This window comes from Narcine bancroftii, chromosome 7, assembly GCF_036971445.1.
Source record: "Narcine bancroftii isolate sNarBan1 chromosome 7, sNarBan1.hap1, whole genome shotgun sequence".
Taxonomy (NCBI): Eukaryota; Metazoa; Chordata; class Chondrichthyes; order Torpediniformes; family Narcinidae; genus Narcine; species Narcine bancroftii.
In genome coordinates this window covers 79,208,449-79,227,697 of record NC_091475.1, presented here as the reverse complement: position 1 = coordinate 79,227,697, position 19,249 = coordinate 79,208,449, and the positions used below count along the sequence as shown (strand labels likewise).

The following is a 19,249-nucleotide window of genomic DNA, read 5'->3' as shown; positions in this document are numbered from 1 at the left end:
TACCAGATCATTCAGATTGTTTTTATCTTTTACCTTAATTCAAGTGTCAAGCATTAACCCTGTATCCCTAATCCCATTAATGTAGAGAAAGCTACTGACTTGGCCTTGAATATTTTCAGCAACTGGAGATATAAAGCCCAAAGGTTTATTACTCTCTGGGCAAAGAAATTTTTCTCAACTTAGTCCTGAAAGCTAACTCCTTGTTTTAAAACTGATTTCTGGTTCCATATTCTGTCCAGAGGAAATATGTACAGAATTTTTACAGGGTAAATACAGTACCTATCAATGGGATCACTTTCATTCTCAAAAGCATAGCTCAGTCCCTCCTCATGACAACCCCAACCAGTTTAGAAATAAATCTAGTGAATACTACTGCACTCTCTCTATCAAATATTCTTTCACTGGGATTCAGTATTCCATATTATTCTATGGTGTGGTCTCAAAGACTCATCTTAGGTTACACTTTTGCTCTTGTTTCAAAATCGTTCTTGCCAAGGTCCAACTTTCAGTTGGTCTTCCAAAAGATGAGAAGGCAAGATTGAAGAGAACAAATGCAATGGGACTAGAGATCTTGCTGATTCTGGATATTGGCCACCACAGCAGTAGCAAATCCCATACCACCACATTAGCATATGAAGTTAAAAGGAAAACCAATAGCATTCATGCTCAGCCACATGTCGAACACAAAACATAACATGTTGTTAACAAGTTTCACCAAAAAAAATCAATGATGCTTTCAAATAAACACAGCCACTAACTATATGACCTTAACTGTTATTATTTTATGCACATTCTCAATAGTTGTCATTCCTTGTACTTTTGCAAGACTTTCTTTATTCAAGATTTTAAATGGACAGAATTTTACTCGCATTTTGGCACAACCTTAAATTATTTAAACTCTAGCCCATTTCTCCCTCATTCAAGGTCAGAAGCTATTCAGCTATACAAGCGAGTTATCTTGAATTCTTATTAATTTAACTGTTTCCCACTGACCTGTTTCCTAAATCCACGTTGAGTATTTTACAGATAAAACATTTCATCTTATTAACTCTCCAGGCACAATATTGCCTGCAGCCATAGCAGAGGTTTAGGTTTTGTGACACAGATGTTAAACATCAGACACTGAGGTAAGCACATGAGCACACTGACAATACTATTAGAGCAGGATGCAACATAGCTCTAACCAACAAATTGAAGACCAACCACAACAGAAGATCTAGTCTCATCTTTAAAATTGAAATATTTATTCCACGAAATGAAAAGTGGGAGATACAACTCCAATAGGCACAAATAAGTTTGCAAGACAGTTAGTTCTTGAAAGTACCAATTAAACTTTTATGGAAAAATTAACTATGCATGAACAGGTCTTTTTTGTTTTTAAATACAAAATCAGATCACTTATTTGCACGTTTGAATTGGGAAAACCAAAATTGTTCCACCAAGGACCTAGTAAAGTAATAATAATACGACCAAACCCCATGCTTTGATTACAGTTCTGCCAGATGGGTTGCTTGTCTCAGATACATTAATTCTAACTGGTGAAGATACAGAATGCTTTATGCAGGAATAATTTTGAGTGGTTTCTGGTTAATGTGGTAAGACTATTGCCACAAGGCGTTGCAGAGAATTGGCTCCTCTCGATGCTCACCCTCCAGCGATCTGTACAGACTTTTTTTTTGGCAACAAACGTGCAAGCTCAGCCACAATTTCATTTCTGACATTCCACACTCTGGGATGGAGCAATGTATTTGAGGGTTTTCTGCAAAACATGTGCATCAGCTGGCTCTATCCTCTTGTAGTAGTTCTTTTTAGTTTCTATTATTCCAAAGCCAAATTTTCTGTAGAATTCAATTGCTGATTCATTGCTGATCTGAACGTGCCTAGAAAGGTTAAGCACATTAGTTTTAGAAACATTTCAGTAAAAAGATTAATCATTAACTCCACATCAAAATACTTTCTTCTAACTCAGCTGCTTTGTTGCATTCTATGCCTCAATTACAGCTCTGCTTTTCCATCAGATTGTCAGTTCAAGAATGAGACTCGAGACAAATCAGTGCTCCAACAGTGCAGTACTCCTGCAGGACTGCAGAAGGCCCCATGTATTCTCTCAAACTGACAGCAGGGTAGTTCTGCCATATCTAAAGCAGCATTTCTACCCCAATTATACAAATGATCTGGCCATTTATTTTATTACCATGTGTGGTAGTTTGCTGTGCATAAATTGGCGGCTGCATTTCCTTCATTAACTGTACTTCAAAAAAATTCGAGAGAAGCTGGAAATACTTAAAAATAAGGTAGAAACTACAGGTGCTCAAATTCGGAGCAGAAATAGCCTCTCAAACTGCTGGAGAATGAGGTGGAGATCCTATACCATTTCTGAAGCGGGGTCTCTGCCAGAAACATTGACAAATTCCTCCCCCATTCCAACAGATGCGTTTGGCCTTCTGAGTTCTTCAAGCAGTCTTTGTTGGTCTCAAAAACTTGCACTTTAGGATGTCCCCAGATCAAGTTCTTTCCAATTTAAAAATGTTTATAGAATGTGGGCAAAATCAGTTTTATTTCCATTTTGCCAAATTCACAGTCACCCAAGTTCTGAAGAACTTTCTATGCCTCTGCTGGTCATTTCAGAAAGTATACACAAAGATGCAGGCCTGAGCAAAGATGGCACATTCTCTTCCAACCTAAATCCACCAAATGGGTCAACTAAAAAAGTTCAACCAGTTCCGTAGCCAAAATACCAAGAGACTCATTCAATACGAAGTTTCCAATGATGAAAATAAATTGAGTGACATCTCCATTTTGAGAAATACAATTGCTTCTTTATCTGATGGTCTTTTGTGCACATCAGGGTTAGTATGAGGTCAAAGTTGTTCAAACAATGTCCATACTAAACTGGTTAGGTGTGACTATACCACTATGCGTCAGACAGAAGTCACTTTATTTTCAGTTTGGATCAGGACACTAAGCTCTAGCAGGGTTCAGATCATGTTAAATCCTAGAGGATTCCCACAGCTACACCAACACCAATCAAGAGTGCACTTATTTAATTGACACCTCCAGGTGCAGGGTGCTGCAAGCAACTGGCTCAAAATTAAGCAACAGTCTTGTACCCAGGTTTATGGAAATGAAAGCTCCGATGGTTACAAGCTGTCCAAAATATTACTCACCCACTTCCCAATTAAAAATGCACTTGTTACTATTTAAGTTGTTTTCATTCACATTAGCAGATATCAGATTTTTTTCTGGAAAATCTGAAATCTGCTACTGTGAATGTTATCACCAAATTGGGTGTGTTATTTCTGCCTGATGTGATCCTCTCCCACATATTGTTTTTCTTCATGTCCCTGAAATGGAACCCTTTCAAAACTAGGGGACTTCCTCCCTCCCTCGCTATGGAGACCCACAGGAAATTCAGATGCTGGAATCTGAGGCTAAACCCCCTGCATTGGAGGAATTCAGTGGGTCAATCAGCTCAGGGAGTTTGTTGACATTCATTATCTGTTTACAGTTCTTTGTTTACATGTTTACAGGGTTTTTTTGCACTACCAATTAATTGTAATTCTGGCATGTCTTCAAGAAAAAGAATCTCAGGATTGTGTGATGACATGGATGTACTCTTACAAAAAATCTGAATCTGAATTTATCCACTCCAAACACACAGCACTACACTCTCTTTACACTAATCTCAACCCCGTCACCAAATCTGCAGACAAGTGTGGTGCCATTGTAGTTTGACGAACTGATCTTTACTTCATCTAGTTTTCAAATACCTTTTCATATCTACCCTTCGACAATGACCCCAGCAATGAACACCCACACTGTCACAGATCTCAACACACATTATCTCCCCTCCACAACTTCCAAACCTGATCACATCCCACCCCACGCTTCCCACTTCTACCTATTGCCAAAGATCCACAAGCAGGCCTGCACTGATAGCCCCATTGTTTCCCCACTGAACTTATCTCCTCTTATCTTGACTCCATCATTCTTCCCCTTGTCAAGTCGGTTCCCACCTATATCCAGGATACCTCCCTCCTATGCCCTTCATCACTTTGACAACTTCCGACTCCCTGGTCTCCACTGTCTCTTCTTCATGGATGTCCAGTCTTTGTGCAACTCCATCCCCATCAGCAAGGTCTCAGAGCCCTTCACTTCCTGGAACAACATTCTGACCATTTTACCTCCACCAACACATTCATCACCCTGAATAATTTCACTTTCAATGCCTCTCATTTCCTTCAAATCAAAGATATAGCATGGGGACTTGCATGGGTCCCAGCTACGTATGCCTTTTAGTGAGCTATGTGGAACATGTCTTTGTTCTGAACCTACCCCCGCTCTTCCCCCAACTACTCAACCACAGCACCCGTGAAGAACTTTTCAAATTCATCAACTTTGTTCTTAGCCTCTTACCCAATCTGAAATGATTTTCTTGGCTTTCCCTTTAACAGCTGCCAATCTTCTGCCTCGCCCCAAATCACAGGGCTCCTGTCCTGCTCCTCCCACCCTGTCCCCTTTGCATTGGCTTTTCTCCTGTGTTCCTAATCTCGGTAAAGGGCTGAGCATTCTTTTCCTCCCATAGATGCTGCTTGATTACCTTTTTATTCTGAACATGTAGTAGCAATATTTGCTGAATTGCCAGTAGGCTCATACAATCTTAGACTACAACCATCCTGAAATTCATAGGGACATTGTGTGCTGAGAATGAATTGCTTTAATTAAACAGAAGACACTTACAGATAAATATTGTCAAAGGTTCCATCCTTTTCACAGATATTTAACACATGATTCAGCATTTTTGTCCCTAAAAAGAGGAAAAGGAATAAATGTCAAGCACAACACTTATCTGAAATCACAGATAGTCAGTAACTCAGCAGCTACCCAAAAGGTACCAGGTGTAATGATGCTGTTGAACTGTCAAGGGAGATTGGATGTTCCAATTTTAGTTGCATTCCATGAAAAATCTGATAGACATTTCGAAGCTCTTGATTTTCTAACAGATGTGATCTTTTTTTTTTAAGTTGACAAATGTCACAAAAACATTTAAATTATTTTAAGAATAATTTTAAGACTTTCAAGCTGGACATTATCAAAATGATATCTTTGGAGCTGTAATAATGTACAAAGGCTGTGAACCTTTCAAAGTTCCTCAGCTTCTAAATAGTGAGATGATTTTCAATGTACAATTCAGCAAAACAATTTGACCTTGGAAATCTACCGGAACAAAATTCCAGCTACCAACATCAAGTAGCCAAATTTTTCCTTTCTTCAAAGCAACAAAATACACACCACCATGTCACAACAAAGCAGTTTGCTAGGTTATCATCCCATCTGATCACACAATTTAATCTTTCTTAATCCAATGGCATGGACATTTTGTTAATGCATAGAACAGTGGAGCAGGAACAAGCCCTTCAGTCCACACCAGTGTCTGCATGGGTTTTCCCCAGGGTCTTCAGTTTCTTCCCACCCTCCAAAATGTAACAGGGATTGTAGGTTAATTGGGGTGTACTTTGGGTGTAGGTCAATTGGGTGCACTTGTGGGCCAAAAGGGCGTTAATATCCTGTACGTTCAGCATTTTTTTTTAAATTAAAAATTAAGCAACTGGAAAATACAATTATCCAGCATCTACCATTCCCCTTCTGTGCCAGATACCAGTGGTTTTACTGTACTTGAAAAGTGTTGTCTGCTATCAAGAAACCTCAACCACGACTATCGTAGTAAAAGACAAAAGTCTGCAGACACCGTGGTTGAAGTAAAAATAATGCTGGAGAAACTCAGCAGGTAAACAATGTTCTTTACATAGCAAAGATAATTGACATTCTGGGCTTGAACCCTTCATCATGGTATAAAAAATGTCACCAAGCATCCAAGTAAAAAGGTAAGGGGAGGCTTGGTCACAAAGGAAGGAGATAATAGGAGACGGGAGGGAGGGCATGGCAACAAGCAAGGGGAGAAGGGATTGGTCACTATGGAAGGCAGGGAGTGGTGGAGAGGGGAAGAGGTGTCTGATAGAGGGATCACGTGTAAGTGCTGGAAATTCAGGAGGATAATGTGTTGGATGCTGAGGTTGTAGGCAAAGACAAGATATCCAGTCTTTGTTGCATCTGGGGACAGAGGTCAGGGCACATAAGTGGGAAATGGAGATGAGAGTGAGGGTAGAGTAGGGAAGGGTAAAGAGTAGTGGAGGAATGAGCAAATGGGATCCAGCAGCGAGATCAGGACCATAGTAGGCATCTATGTCGGAACCACGTGGTAGAAGTCAATGTGGGAAGCTCCAGCCAAAGGGCAGCCAGGGCCCAGGTGAGAGTCGGTGGCCAAAGTGGCGAGGCCTCCTGGAGGATGTGGCCGGGGTCAATGTTGGAGTTAGCAACTGAGGCGTTGGGAGCTCTGGTAAGCAGGCAGCCTGGGCCAAGGCTGGAGTCAGCAGCCAATGCCTTGGGAGCTCCAGTGGAAAGGCGGTTGGTTCCACCATGAATCCTGACAGCCAGTTTCAGACACCAACCACACTGTGTAAAAAGATTTACACTACATATCTCCCTTAACCACATGACCTCTAGTATCTTGCACCTTTACCCTGAGAAAAAGATTATAACTATTTATCCTATCAATGCCTCTCATAACATGATAAACTTTAATCCGGTCCCCACTCAGCCTCCATCACCCGAACAAAACAACCCAAGATGTTCCAACCTCTCCTTATGGCTCCTTAGTCAAGCTACATCCTGGAAAATCACTTCTGTATCCTTTTCAAAACCTCCACATCTTTCCTGTAACGGGGTGACCAGAATTGCATACAATACTCCAAGTGTTAACTAACCAAATTTTTCTATATCTGCAATTATATTCAATACCCTGCCCAATGAAGGCAAACATACCATCTGCCATCTTTACCACTCTATTTACTTGCATGGCCACTTATGAGCAGCTTTGGATCAGATTCTCCTTTACATCAATGCTTTTAACAGTCTTGCCATTTTTAACTTTATACTTTCCCCTCACATTTGACCTCCCAAACTGCAACATGATCACACTTCTCCAGATCAAACTCCATCTGCCATTTCTCTACCCTTGTTTCGAAGTGATCTCTATACAGTTTGTATTCTTTGATCACCCTCTACGCTGTCCACATCTCCCCCCAATCTGTGTCATCTGCAAACTTACTAACACAAACAACAAGAGTTCCAACAATGATCCCCACAGAAAAGTACTAGTTAAACAAGAAGTTTGGAGAACTCGTGCAATACACAAAAGTGCAGGACGAACTCAGCAGGTCACCCAGCATCCTTGGTAGCCATAGGGACCAGGCCTGATGAAGGGCTCTGGCTCAAAATGTCGAATGCTAATTGCTTCCAGCTCTTTTGTACATTGTTTGAGAACACCACTGCTCACTAGCCGCCAACCCAAATAACAGCCTTCCATTGCTACCTTCATGTCTATTATGGACTAGTCAATTCCAAACTATTAATTCACCATGGATTCCATGCATCTGACTGTACAGATCAGCCAACCACGAGGGACCTTAACAATAACCTTACTAAAGTCCATGTGAACAATATTCACTGCCCTATCCCCATCAACCACCTTTGTCACCTCATTAAAAAAACAAATTTGTAAGAGACAGAGCGCTCCGCACAAAGCGATGCTCACCGTAAATAGATGCATTATTGTAGCGTTAAATATAATTTTGAAGAATGTTGGGTGAATTCCAAAAACAGCTCAAAGGAACCAGGTATAATTTTAAAACTTGTCATAATAGTAAAATCAAAATTTTCAATCCATATTTTACTGTTATTTCCACAAAAACTCTTCACAGTAAAGAGTACTGAATTATTTTTTGTGTAATTATAGTCTTCAGCAAGTAAATTTATTGGACAGGAGGAAACCAGTCCGTTTAGCCTTTTCTGCCAATAACATCTTAATTGGTCTGAATCTTAATTCCATTTAAATGCCTAATTTCTGTACCTTTTAATTCCCTTGCTCAAAAAAACATTAATCCGTTTTAAATATTTTAGTGGAGCCTCATCAACTTTCTAAGGTCAAGTAGTTTCCTCAGTGTGAAGCAATTTTTTTAAAAAATCACCCATGAACAAGCTGAATCTCGCTTGACTTCTATACTGGACCCATCTCACATCACACACCACCCAGATCAGATGAAGTAATATCAGAGATACCCTATCAAATCCTTCCATGATTCCAAACTCAAGTAAATCACCCCTTAATCTTCTATTCTGGAAATAAAACAGCCTTTACAACTGTTATTAATCAGTCATTGAGAACTCGAACAAGGCCCACTGCAATATTTCCTGAGAACTTACCTATTCCTAGTCTCCGGTACGGTGCCAGGCATCCCAAGGTCATGATGTACAATCGTTTCTGGTTTTGTGAATGATCCACTCTACAGCACACTGCACCCACTGCAATGTCATTGAAATATGCTGGAAGTAGAAGATAAAGTATCATTCAAATGCTAAAATGTTTTTTCTTTAAATGTAATTCTCTATTGTATTCATGTTATAAAATTTTAAATAAAGTCTTCAAAAAAAATGCTAAAATGTTTCCAAATAAACTGCTGTTGAGAAGAAATGGCCAAAATTTATATTATAAAATTCATTTTCCCCCAAAAGGGGAAAACTACTTTACTAGAGATTGAAATGTATATAAAAGATTAACTACCTCATGTTACATCAGATTATCAAAACACCTTTTCCATCTTAGTTGGAACCTAGACAACAATATTTTTGTCTCTCATCTTTCCCCTCAGGACCCTACAGGGTATTGTTACAATGACTACCAATGCAAATTCCAAATCTCTACTATTTGAAGAAGCAGAGACCTTGCAAAATATCCCTACATAAAAATACTGTTATTGATTCAGCCTCAGAAGGAATCCAGTTGTACATCAGCCCCTATACTGATCTATTATCCACTGCTAAAGCAGGAAGAATCAGGAAAGTTGTTGAGAAAGGATGTGATGATGAAATGGTTCAAAGCCAGAGAACATAAATTTAAAGTGATTGGGCAAAAAAAAAATTCAGGAGAACTGAGAACATTTTTCCACAAGAGTGTTGTCTGGTGGGAGTTGAAGGAGATTCCAGAGAAATTTTTCAAGAGAATTCAAAAAATACTAAAAAGCTATGAGGAATGAACAGGAAGGAATGAAAATAATTGAGAAGTTCTTTCAAAATTTGGGACAGCCACAAATGGACTAAATGGCATCCATAACGTTGGATTCAAAATTATAAATAGAGCAAATAGATCATTATCTTACAGGTCTATATCCGAGGAAGATTTTCTTGTTCCCTCATTGCTCACCCTTTGGATGCTAATAAGAACTTCTCAATTCTAAATCCTCTACTGACCCACAGATGGCCTGTGATCATAAATCTACACTTATCCTGAAGTTTTCAAGGCTCTACTGTTAATATTCCAGTAAGTAGCAAGGACAGTATAGTCTTTCACTGCCTGAAATTTACAGCTCCAATCTGTACATTCTATCCCTTGAGGAATTTGCCACAGATTTGCATTGCACAGTTTTGCCATGACTTGACACTGACCATTTATAATCTCAGTCTGAACTCTTGCACACAAAAAGCATTGTTTTTAACTATTGACAGAGGAAGAGCCTATTTATTTGGACAATTAAAAGTAAACTACTCTAGTCACAATGCAAAAGCACCAATGAGGGGGAAACAAGATTTGTAATGACACTCCAGAATTGTGAAGGATAAATAATCCAAATTTAATAGCTCAATATGCAGATTAAAATATGAAAGAATTGACAAGATTCTAGAAAGATCCTTTGTCTTAAGCTTCAAGGAGCCAAGTTAGAGACAATGTAGAATTCAGGACAAACCTTTTTCTCCAGAAAGGGCAAGAATGTGGAACTCACTCCCACAAACAGCAAAACACAAAAGTGCTACAGGAACTTAGCAAGTCTCGCAGAATCCATGATGGTAAAGATGTATCACAAACTTTTTTTTTTCTTTTTCTTCCTGTTGTAAATGTCAACCCTTCTATCTTTGGCCTTGACCGCCCGCCCATCTGAGCTCCCAACACCCCAACCACAAAATCTTGCCCCAGCTGCCAACCTATCCGAGTTCCTGACGAACCGAGTGCCCGCCCATCCGAGCTCCCAACGACCCGACTGCGGATCCTAACCCTGGCCGCCACACCCCGCCCCACCACCCCCCAACCAGAGCTCACCAAGGCCCCATTTGCAGACACTACCTGGTCCCGGCCATTCAGCTTCTCAAAGCTTTAACCAACGCTGGTATTTACTGCAGTCAAAAGTATTGTCCATGTAAAAGTCAGCCCATTAAATTTGATCCAAAAAAAAATTGGTCCCCAAAGCTCAACAATTGCACGAGTATATTGGTTAATTGGACATGGATAGGAGCACAGAAGAGGAAAGATGAGAATTGATCAGGGAAAGGAGTGACTCTGTGAATGCAGAGCTAGAGTAAAGGTGTGAGAAAGGGAAAAGGGAGAGACAGCTAGAGGAAAGGAGAAATGGGGATGGGAAAGGGGAGAGACTGATGAGGGGGCTTAACAGAAACCAGAGAGATTTATGCTAATACCACCTGATTGGAGGATACCCAGACAGAATACGAGGTGTCCTTATTTCAAATTGCGGGTGGTCTCAGTCTGGGGTGAAACATGTCGGCATGGGAAGGAGCAGGGAATGGAAATGGGAGGCCACTGGGAGATTCCTGCTATTGCAGCAAACAGAGCCAAGGTGCTCAAAGAAGCAACCTCAGTCTACTTCAATTTTCTCCAACATTGAGGAGACCACAGCTGGAGCACCTGATACAGTAGATGACCCCTGCACTAAAACGTTGCTTCATCTTGAAGGACTGCTTAGGGCCCCAAATGGTGGAGAGGGAGGAGGTTGTGAGTGCATGTAGCATTTTATGCTGTCACAGGGTAGGTGCCATGGGGTTGATAGCTGGGAAGGAAGGAGTGGATGAGGGAGTCACATGTGTCTGATGGTTGGATCATGTATAGGTGGCAGAAATGAGAGAGGAATCAAGACTTTTTAATTCAGATGCCTGCCTGATTTTTGTTCATACTTTGAATGGCTCAGGCCCAAAATATTAGTTAGACTCCTTTCGCTCCTATGGATGCTGCGAGACCAGAGCTCCACCAGCACTTTTGTGTTTTTTCATCACAGCATCTGCAGACTTTTGTTTAACACCCCTTCCCCTCCCCCCCCCCCAAAACAGCTGTTGAGGTAAATAGCAGGAGAAACTGAACTAACTACAGAGGAAAAGGAGATGATGATACAAGATTCCTTTATTGTCATGCACATTAAAAACAAAATTTGTTAACTTTTGTGTACCGTAACAGTACGCAAAGAGATGCCACGAGCCCAGCTCCCCCATCAAAGGAGAGCCTGTTCAGAGACAGACCGTCCATGGATTGACTGTAACTTGCCAGCCACACAGCTTCTTGTTTATTCCAGCAGTAAGCCCCTCATATTTCCAAACTTCTGATGCAATTAGGAAGCTGTTAAAGCCCAAAGCCATTTAGGAGCGCTGTTTGCCACCCAAACAAATCCCCGTCCAGATACCAAGTTCTCACAAGCCAGTTTCCAGCAGGCCCCAGCCTGGTGTGAGTCCTTTGGCCTCCAAGCTCTTCGCTGGTCACCATCCCTGTAGGGTTTTCTCCTCAGCCATGGTCAGGCATCTCCCACTCTGCTGTCTTGCACAGGCACACTAATCCCCCAGAGCCCACAACCCTCATGGTTTGTTGCCAAGCATAGGAGCTGGCATCTTGGGCACAGACCTTTGAAGCTTTACTGATGTTTAAATAAAAATACCACCAGCCCTTTCCTTGGGCCATTTGAAATTTATGCGTCACCATTGGCTTAACAAGTGGGCAGTATTGTGCCCCTGTTCCCCTAGGTCCACAGCAGCGCCACATACTTGAGACTACAGACGCTGGAATCTGAAACAACAAAAATCAGCCAAAGGAACTCAGCAGGTCAAAAGCAGCATCAGTGGGAGCAAAAGAACTGCCAACGTTTCAGGCCAGAACAATTCATCAGGATAGTCTAATGAGGGATTCAGTCAGAAACAAACAATTAATTTTCTCCCACTGAATCAGATTTTTGTTGCTGGTGATAGAAGTATGAGACAAGGCATGTGGAAATGAATCCTTTGATTTTATTATGTATTTTTTGATTTTCTGCAAAATTTATTTAGCATAAACACATCTCAACTGGCTAGAATCATCTTCCAAAGCCAAAATTGACATGTGGGCTATCATTAGAAATTACTGTACAGTATAAACTTGTGTAATGGTCAAAATTATTTTGGACCAAAAATTTTGGGGGAAAGGTGTCAACTTTTGCACGGGTCAAACTTTTGACCTCGTGAAGTACCTGTGTAATTCCAGGTGTCAGGAGCTCAAATGGCTGGGGTGGTAACCTAACGGTCGGGGAATCAAGAGTTTGGATAAGCGGCGCAGATCCACAAGTTGGGAGCTCAGGTGGCAGGGGCGAGGACGAGCGGCCAGGAGCGAGGATCCATAGCCGGGGGTGAAGATGGGCAGGCACATTGAATTACAAACCTAATCTCTAATTTAAACCAACTTCAGTTTCAGATCCTGAAGACATTTTCTTTTTTTAATAATTTTTTATTTTTCACACAATGAACCATATCAACCAAAATATGTACAAACGTTTCTCATTAAATTTACAGTGGTCTTTTCACCCTTTTTTCCCCTTTCCCTCCCTCCCCTCTACCCACCCCCCTCCAAAACCCATAAATATTCAACATATACAATATAATAAAACCATAAAACAATATCTTCACACAAAGGAAAATAAACAAGAAAAATGCATCATCTATTTATTACACACTGAATCTAGTCGTTTTGTCTTATCATCATTTTCATTCTCATTTTAGGGGATGGAGGTCGTAGGCAAGATCTCTCTGTTATGTTCCATGTATGGTTCCCAAATTTGTTCAAATAATGTGACTTTGTTTTTTAAATTATATGTTATTTTTTCCATTGGAATACATTAATTCATTTCCATGTACCATTCCTGTATACTCATGCTCTCTTCCATTTTCCAAGTTGACATTATACATTTTTTTGCTATCGCTAAGGCTATCATAATGAATTTTTTTTGCACTTTATCCAATTTGAGGCCTAATTCTCTACTTCTTATGCTACTTAGAAGAAATACTTCTGTTTTTTTTGGTATGTTATTTTTTGTAATTTTATTTAGTATCTGATTGAATTCTTCCCAAAACGTATTCACTTTCTACATGCTCAAGTTGCATGTAATGTTGATCCCATTTCCTTCTTACAGCGAAAACATCTATCCGATAATGTTGAATCCCTTTTTTTAAAATTTTTTGAGGAGTAATATATACCCTGTGTAACCAATTATACTGTATCATGCGTAACCTTGTGTTTATTGTATTCTTCATAGTTCCAGAACATAACTTTTCCCATACTTCATTTTTTATCTTTAATGTTTAGATCCTTTTCCCACTTCTGCTTAGGTTTATAGTTTATTTCATTTTCCTTATCTTGCAGCTTAATGTCCATGTTGGTTATAAATCTTTTGATTATCATTGAGTCTGTAATCACATATTCAAAGCTGCTTCCTTCAGGTAATCTCAAACTGTTTCCCATTTTATCCTTCAAATAAGCTTTCAGTTGATGATATGCAAACATTGTACCATAAGTTATTCCATATTTGTACTTCAATTGTTCAAATGTTAATAAATTATTTCCCAAAAAACAATTTTCTATTCTTTTGATTCCTTTTCTCTCCCATACTCTAAAGGGAATGTTGTCTATTGTAAAAGGGATTAACGGATTTTGTGTCAATACAGGTACATGATCCTTTATCCGGACATCTAAAATCCAGAAAGCTCCAAATTCCGGCATTGGGACTGGCGGCGGCAGCCGATGGACCGGTGGCCGGGGAATTCGGTTGGGGGAGGCAGCCGAGGGACTGCAGTCGGGGGAGACGGCCGGGCGACTGGAAAGGGATAGGGGTGGATACGGCAGCACAATTCGGATGGGCTTTCTGAAACCCGGAAAAATCTGAAATTCAGAACACACTGTCCCCCAAGGGTTCCGGGTAAAGGATCATGTACCTGTAATAATTTTTGTATTTGGTAATTTGTTTTTTCCTTTCTAAGTGGATCTTCTTCTATGTATTAAGTAAATGATGCAGTACTGGTGAGTTTTTAATATTGTACCAGCATTTCATCTCACTTATAAAGTATATGTTCCGGTACCTTATCCCCTATTTTATCTAATTCGATCTTAGTCCAGTCTGGTTTTACCCTTGTCTGGTAAAAATATGATAAATACCTTAATTGTGCAACTCTATAATAATTTCTAAAATTTAGTAACTGCAAACCACCTTGATTATACCTCTCTGCTAATTTATCTAACGCTACCCTTGGTTTCCTTCCTTTCCACAAGAATTTCCTTATTATTCTCTTTAGTTCATTTAAATAAGTATTGTATCCTTGGGAACACGTTCATTTTAATGCAGTTTACCCTCCCTATCAACGTTAGTGGTAATTCTTTCCACTGTTCTAAGTCTTCCTGCAATTTCTTTTTTAATGGCTGATAATTTAGCTTGTACAAGTGGCTTAAGTTATTATCTAACCTGATCCCTAGGTATCGGATTGCTTGTGCTTGCCATTTAAATTCTGTATTGTCTACGTTACTCATTGGCATCACTTCACTTTTATTTGCGTTGATCTTGTACCCCAATATTTCTCCATATTCCTTCAATATCTTATGTAATTCTTTTACTGATACCTCTGGTTCTGTTAGGTATACTATGATGTCATCTGCAAATAAGCTGATTTTATACTCCTTCTCCTTTATTTTTATTCCTTTTATTTTATTTTCTATTATCAGTTCTGCCAAAGGTTTTATTGCTAAGGCAAACAATGAGGGGGATAGTGGACATTCCTGTTTAGTTGACCTACTTAATTTAAAGTGACTTGATACATATCCATTTATTGTTACCTTTGCCAATGGCCCATTATACAATGCTTTAATCCAGTTATCCAACTGCACGAAAACCAACAAGGTCGGGTCAGATACAGCAATGAGCTCTCTGAACCCTTCTCCATTAACAATGGCGTGAAGCAAGGCTGTGTTCTCGCACCAACCCTCTTTTCAATCTTCTTCAGCATGATGCTGAACCAAGCCATCAAAGACCCCAACAATGAAGACGCTGTTTACATCCGGTACCGCACGGATGGCAGTCTCTTCAATCTGAGGCGCCTGCAAGCTCACACCAAGACACAAGAGAAACTTGTCCGTGAACTACTCTTTGCAGATGATGCCGCTTTAGTTGCCCATTCAGAGCCAGCTCTTCAGCACTTGACGTCCTGCTTTGTGGAAACTGCCAAAATGTTTGGCCTGGAAGTCAGCCTGAAGAAAACTGAGGTCCTCCATCAGCCAGCTCCCCACCATGACTACCAGCCCCCCCACATCTCCATCGGGCACACAAAACTCAAAACGGTCAACCAGTTTACCTATCTCGGCTGCACCATTTCATCAGATGCAAGGATCGACAATGAGATAGACAACAGACTCGCCAAGGCAAATAGCGCCTTTGGAAGACTACACAAAAGAGTCTGGAAAAACAACCAACTGAAAAACCTCACAAAGATAAGCGTATACAGAGCCGTTGTCATACCCACACTCCTGTTCGGCTCCGAATCATGGGTCCTCTACCGGCACCACCTACGGCTCCTAGAACGCTTCCACCAGCGTTGTCTCCGCTCCATCCTCAACATCCATTGGAGCGCTTACACCCCTAACGTCGAAGTACTCGAGATGGCAGAGGTCGACAGCATCGAGTCCACGCTGCTGAAGATCCAGCTGCGCTGGATGGGTCACGTCTCCAGAATGGAGGACCATCGCCTTCCCAAGATCGTGTTATATGGCGAGCTCTCCACTGGCCAGCGTGACAGAGGTGCACCAAAGAAAAGGTACAAGGACTGCCTAAAGAAATCTCTTGATGCCTGCCACATTGACCACCGCCAGTGGGCTGATAACGCCTCAAACCGTGCATCTTGGCGCCTCACAGTTTGGCGGGCAGCAACCTCCTTTGAAGAAGACCGCAGAGCCCACCTCACTGACAAAAGGCAAAGGAGGAAAAACCCAACACCCAACCCCAACCAACCAATTTTCCCTTGCAACAGCTGCAATCGTGTCTGCCTGTCCCGCATCGGACTTGTCAGCCACAAACGAGCCTGCAGCTGACGTGGACTTTTTATCCCCTCCATAAATCTTCGTCCGCGAAGCCAAGCCAAAGAAGAATCCAATTAATATATTTTTCTGGTGGATTGAACTTCTGTAATAGTTTAAATAAGTAATTCCACTCTTCTCTGTCAAAGGCTTTTTCTGCATCTAGAGCAACAGCCACTGTTGGTTTCTTATTTCCTTGAACTGCATGGATTAGATTAATAAATTTTCAGACATTGTCCGATGTTCGTCTTTTCTTAATAAATCCAGTTTGATCACGTTTTACTATTTTAGATACACAATCGGCCAATTGCTTTTCTAATAATTTCGCTATTAATTTCTGAGTTAAGTAGAGATATTGGTCTATATGATGCTGGTGTTAGTGGATCCTTCCCCGTTTTTGGTATTACTGTAATTATTGCTGTCTTACATGAATCTGGCAAGTTTTGTGTTTCTTCTATCTGGTGCATTACTTCCAGGAGAGGAGGAATTAAACTCTTTAAATGTTTTAAAATTCTATTGGAAATCCATCCTCTCCTGGTGTTTTATTGTTCGGCAGCTTTTTTAATACATCCTGTACTTCCTCTATTTCAAATGGTTTTATTAGTTTGTTTTGTTCCTCTTCTTGCAATTTCGGCAGTTCAATTTTAGCTAAAAATTCCTCTGTTTTATCATCTTTCCCCTTGTTTTCAGTTTGATACAATTGTTCATAAAATTCCTTAAAATTTTCATTAATCTCTATTGGGTTATATGTAATTTGTTTGTCCTTTTTCCTTGAAGCCAGTATTGTTCTTTTAGCTTGTTCTGTTTTAAGTTGCCAGGCTAATATTTTGCGTGTTTTTTGTCCCAGTTCATAACACTTTTGCTTTGTTTTCATTGTTTTTTCTCCACCTTGTACGTTTGTAATGTTTCGTATTTAATTTTTTTTGTCCCCCAATTCTCTCCTTTTCGTTATATCATCCCTTTTACTAATTCCTTTTCTGTACTTACTATCTCCTTTCCAACTGCTCTATTTCCCGATTGTAATCCTTTTTCATCTTAGCCACATAACTTATTACCTGCCCTCTAATGAAGGCTTTCATTGTGTCCCATAATACACGTCTTTCACTGATCCTGTGTTTATTTCAAAATATGTTTTAATTTGGCGTTCAATAAACTCCCTAAATTCCTGTCTTTTAAGTAGCATGGAGTTTAACCTTCATCTATATGTTCTTGGTGGGATGTCCTCCAGTTCTATTGCGAATAATAGGGGGAATGATCTGATAGTAATCTAGCTTTATACTCAGTTTTCCTAACTCTCCCTTGAATATGGGCAGACAACAAAAACATATCAATCCTTGAGTAAATTTTGTGCCTACTCGAATAATATGAAAATTCCTTCTCTCTTGGGTGCTGCCTCCTCCATATATCCATAAGTTTCATTTCCTGCATTGATTTAACCATAAATTTGGCTACTTTATTCTTTTTACTTGTCTTTTGTCCAGTTTTATTTAACATTGGGTCCAAATTAAGGTTAAAATCCCCTCCTATAAATATATTTCCTTGTGTGTCTGTAATCTTCAAAAAAATATCCTGCATAAACTTTTGATCCTCCTTGTTAGGCGCCTACATATTGAGCAAATTCCAAAATTCTGAGTATATCTAACACTTTATCATTGCATACCTCCCTGCCAGATCTATTATTTCCTCCTCTATTTTGTTTGGTACATTTTTATTAATTAATATAGCTCCACCTCTAGCTTTTGAATTATAGGATGCTGCCATTACATGTCCTATCCAGTCTCTTAGTTTGTTATATTCCGCTTCAGTTAGATGCATTTCCTGCACAAATGCTATATCTATTTTTTCTTTCAAATTTAGTAACCTCTTCCTTTTAATTTGGTTATGTATTCCATTAATGTTTATAGTCATAAAGTTCAACATGGCCATCTTGTACCTTGCATACACCTCTTTTCCACCTCTTCGCCACCTCCATCCCCCTTTTCATCTCTTAGTTTTCTCTTATTACACTTAATATACGACAACACATTTAAGACAAAGTACCCCTACAGTTCCCTCATCCACTAATACCTTAACCCCAAAAGTTGCCCCCCCCCTCTCTGAGTTGCCCCATATCCCTTGCCGGGCAACCACAATTCCCCTTTTCATTTGGATTGTGATCTTGTTCGCAGCGTCAACTGATTTTGCAGTGACTGTTATTCCCCCTCCACCCAGCCCTCTCCAGAAAACACTTTTTAAAAAAACACATAACAAAGCTCTCTTTCTTTTTTTCCCCCCTTACTCCCTACCTTCCCTTCTCTGTTCCCTCTTTAATTCTTTACATATATTGTTTTTACATCTTTATATATACTTTATCGCTGTTCTTCATTCTTGTTACATCTCTTCATCTCTTCTCCTGTCCTGCAAACATTCTGCAAATTCTCGCACTTTCTCTGGATCTGTTTTGCTCCCCGGGAATAAATATTTTAATCATGAATTTGTAACCTTTTTTTCCATAAAATCTATTCTGCTATATTAAACTCCTTCCTCCTCTTTAAGAGTTCAAAACTTATATCTGGGTAAAAAAAAATATTTTTTGACCCTTGTACTCCAATGGTTTATTATCTTCTCTAACTTTATTCCTTGCCCGTTCCAGTACATTTTCTCTTGTCTTGAATCTCAAAAATTTTACTAAGATGGATCTTGGTTTTTGATGTGCCTGTGGTTACAGAGCTAATGTTCTGTTTGCCCTTTATATTTCCATTTCTTCCTGCATTTCTGTCATTCCCAGGACCTTCGGGATCCATCCTTTTATAAATTCCTTCATGTCTGTGCCTTCTTCATCTTACTTTAGGCCCACTATTTTTGTTTCTTCGCCAACTATAATTTTCCAACATATCAATTTTCTAAGATAACAACTCTTGCGTCCCTTTAATTTTTGTCACTTCCAATTTTCCTCTCAAGTCATTTACTTCCATTTCTACAGCCGTTTCCCATTCTTCCACATTCTCTACTCTTTTCCCT

General features: G+C 39.9%; 1 protein-coding gene across 4 annotated transcripts in view; it reads right to left on the bottom strand.

The window, feature by feature from the left end:
• Positions 1 to 1,227: 1,227 nt before the first annotated feature.
• The window catches only part of naa50 (N-alpha-acetyltransferase 50, NatE catalytic subunit), a 36,902-nt gene continuing 18,880 nt past the window's right edge, over positions 1,228 to 19,249 (bottom strand). For all 4 annotated transcript variants that reach the window (XM_069890457.1, XM_069890458.1, XM_069890459.1 and 1 more), the window contains exons 3-5: positions 8,323 to 8,442; positions 4,741 to 4,807; positions 1,228 to 1,880 (exon numbers count right to left, since the gene is read on the bottom strand). In XM_069890457.1, the coding sequence (XP_069746558.1) occupies positions 1,709 to 1,880; positions 4,741 to 4,807; positions 8,323 to 8,442 (359 nt within the window). In that variant the 3' untranslated portion in view covers positions 1,228 to 1,708. The remainder of the gene's footprint in view (positions 1,881 to 4,740; positions 4,808 to 8,322; positions 8,443 to 19,249) is intronic.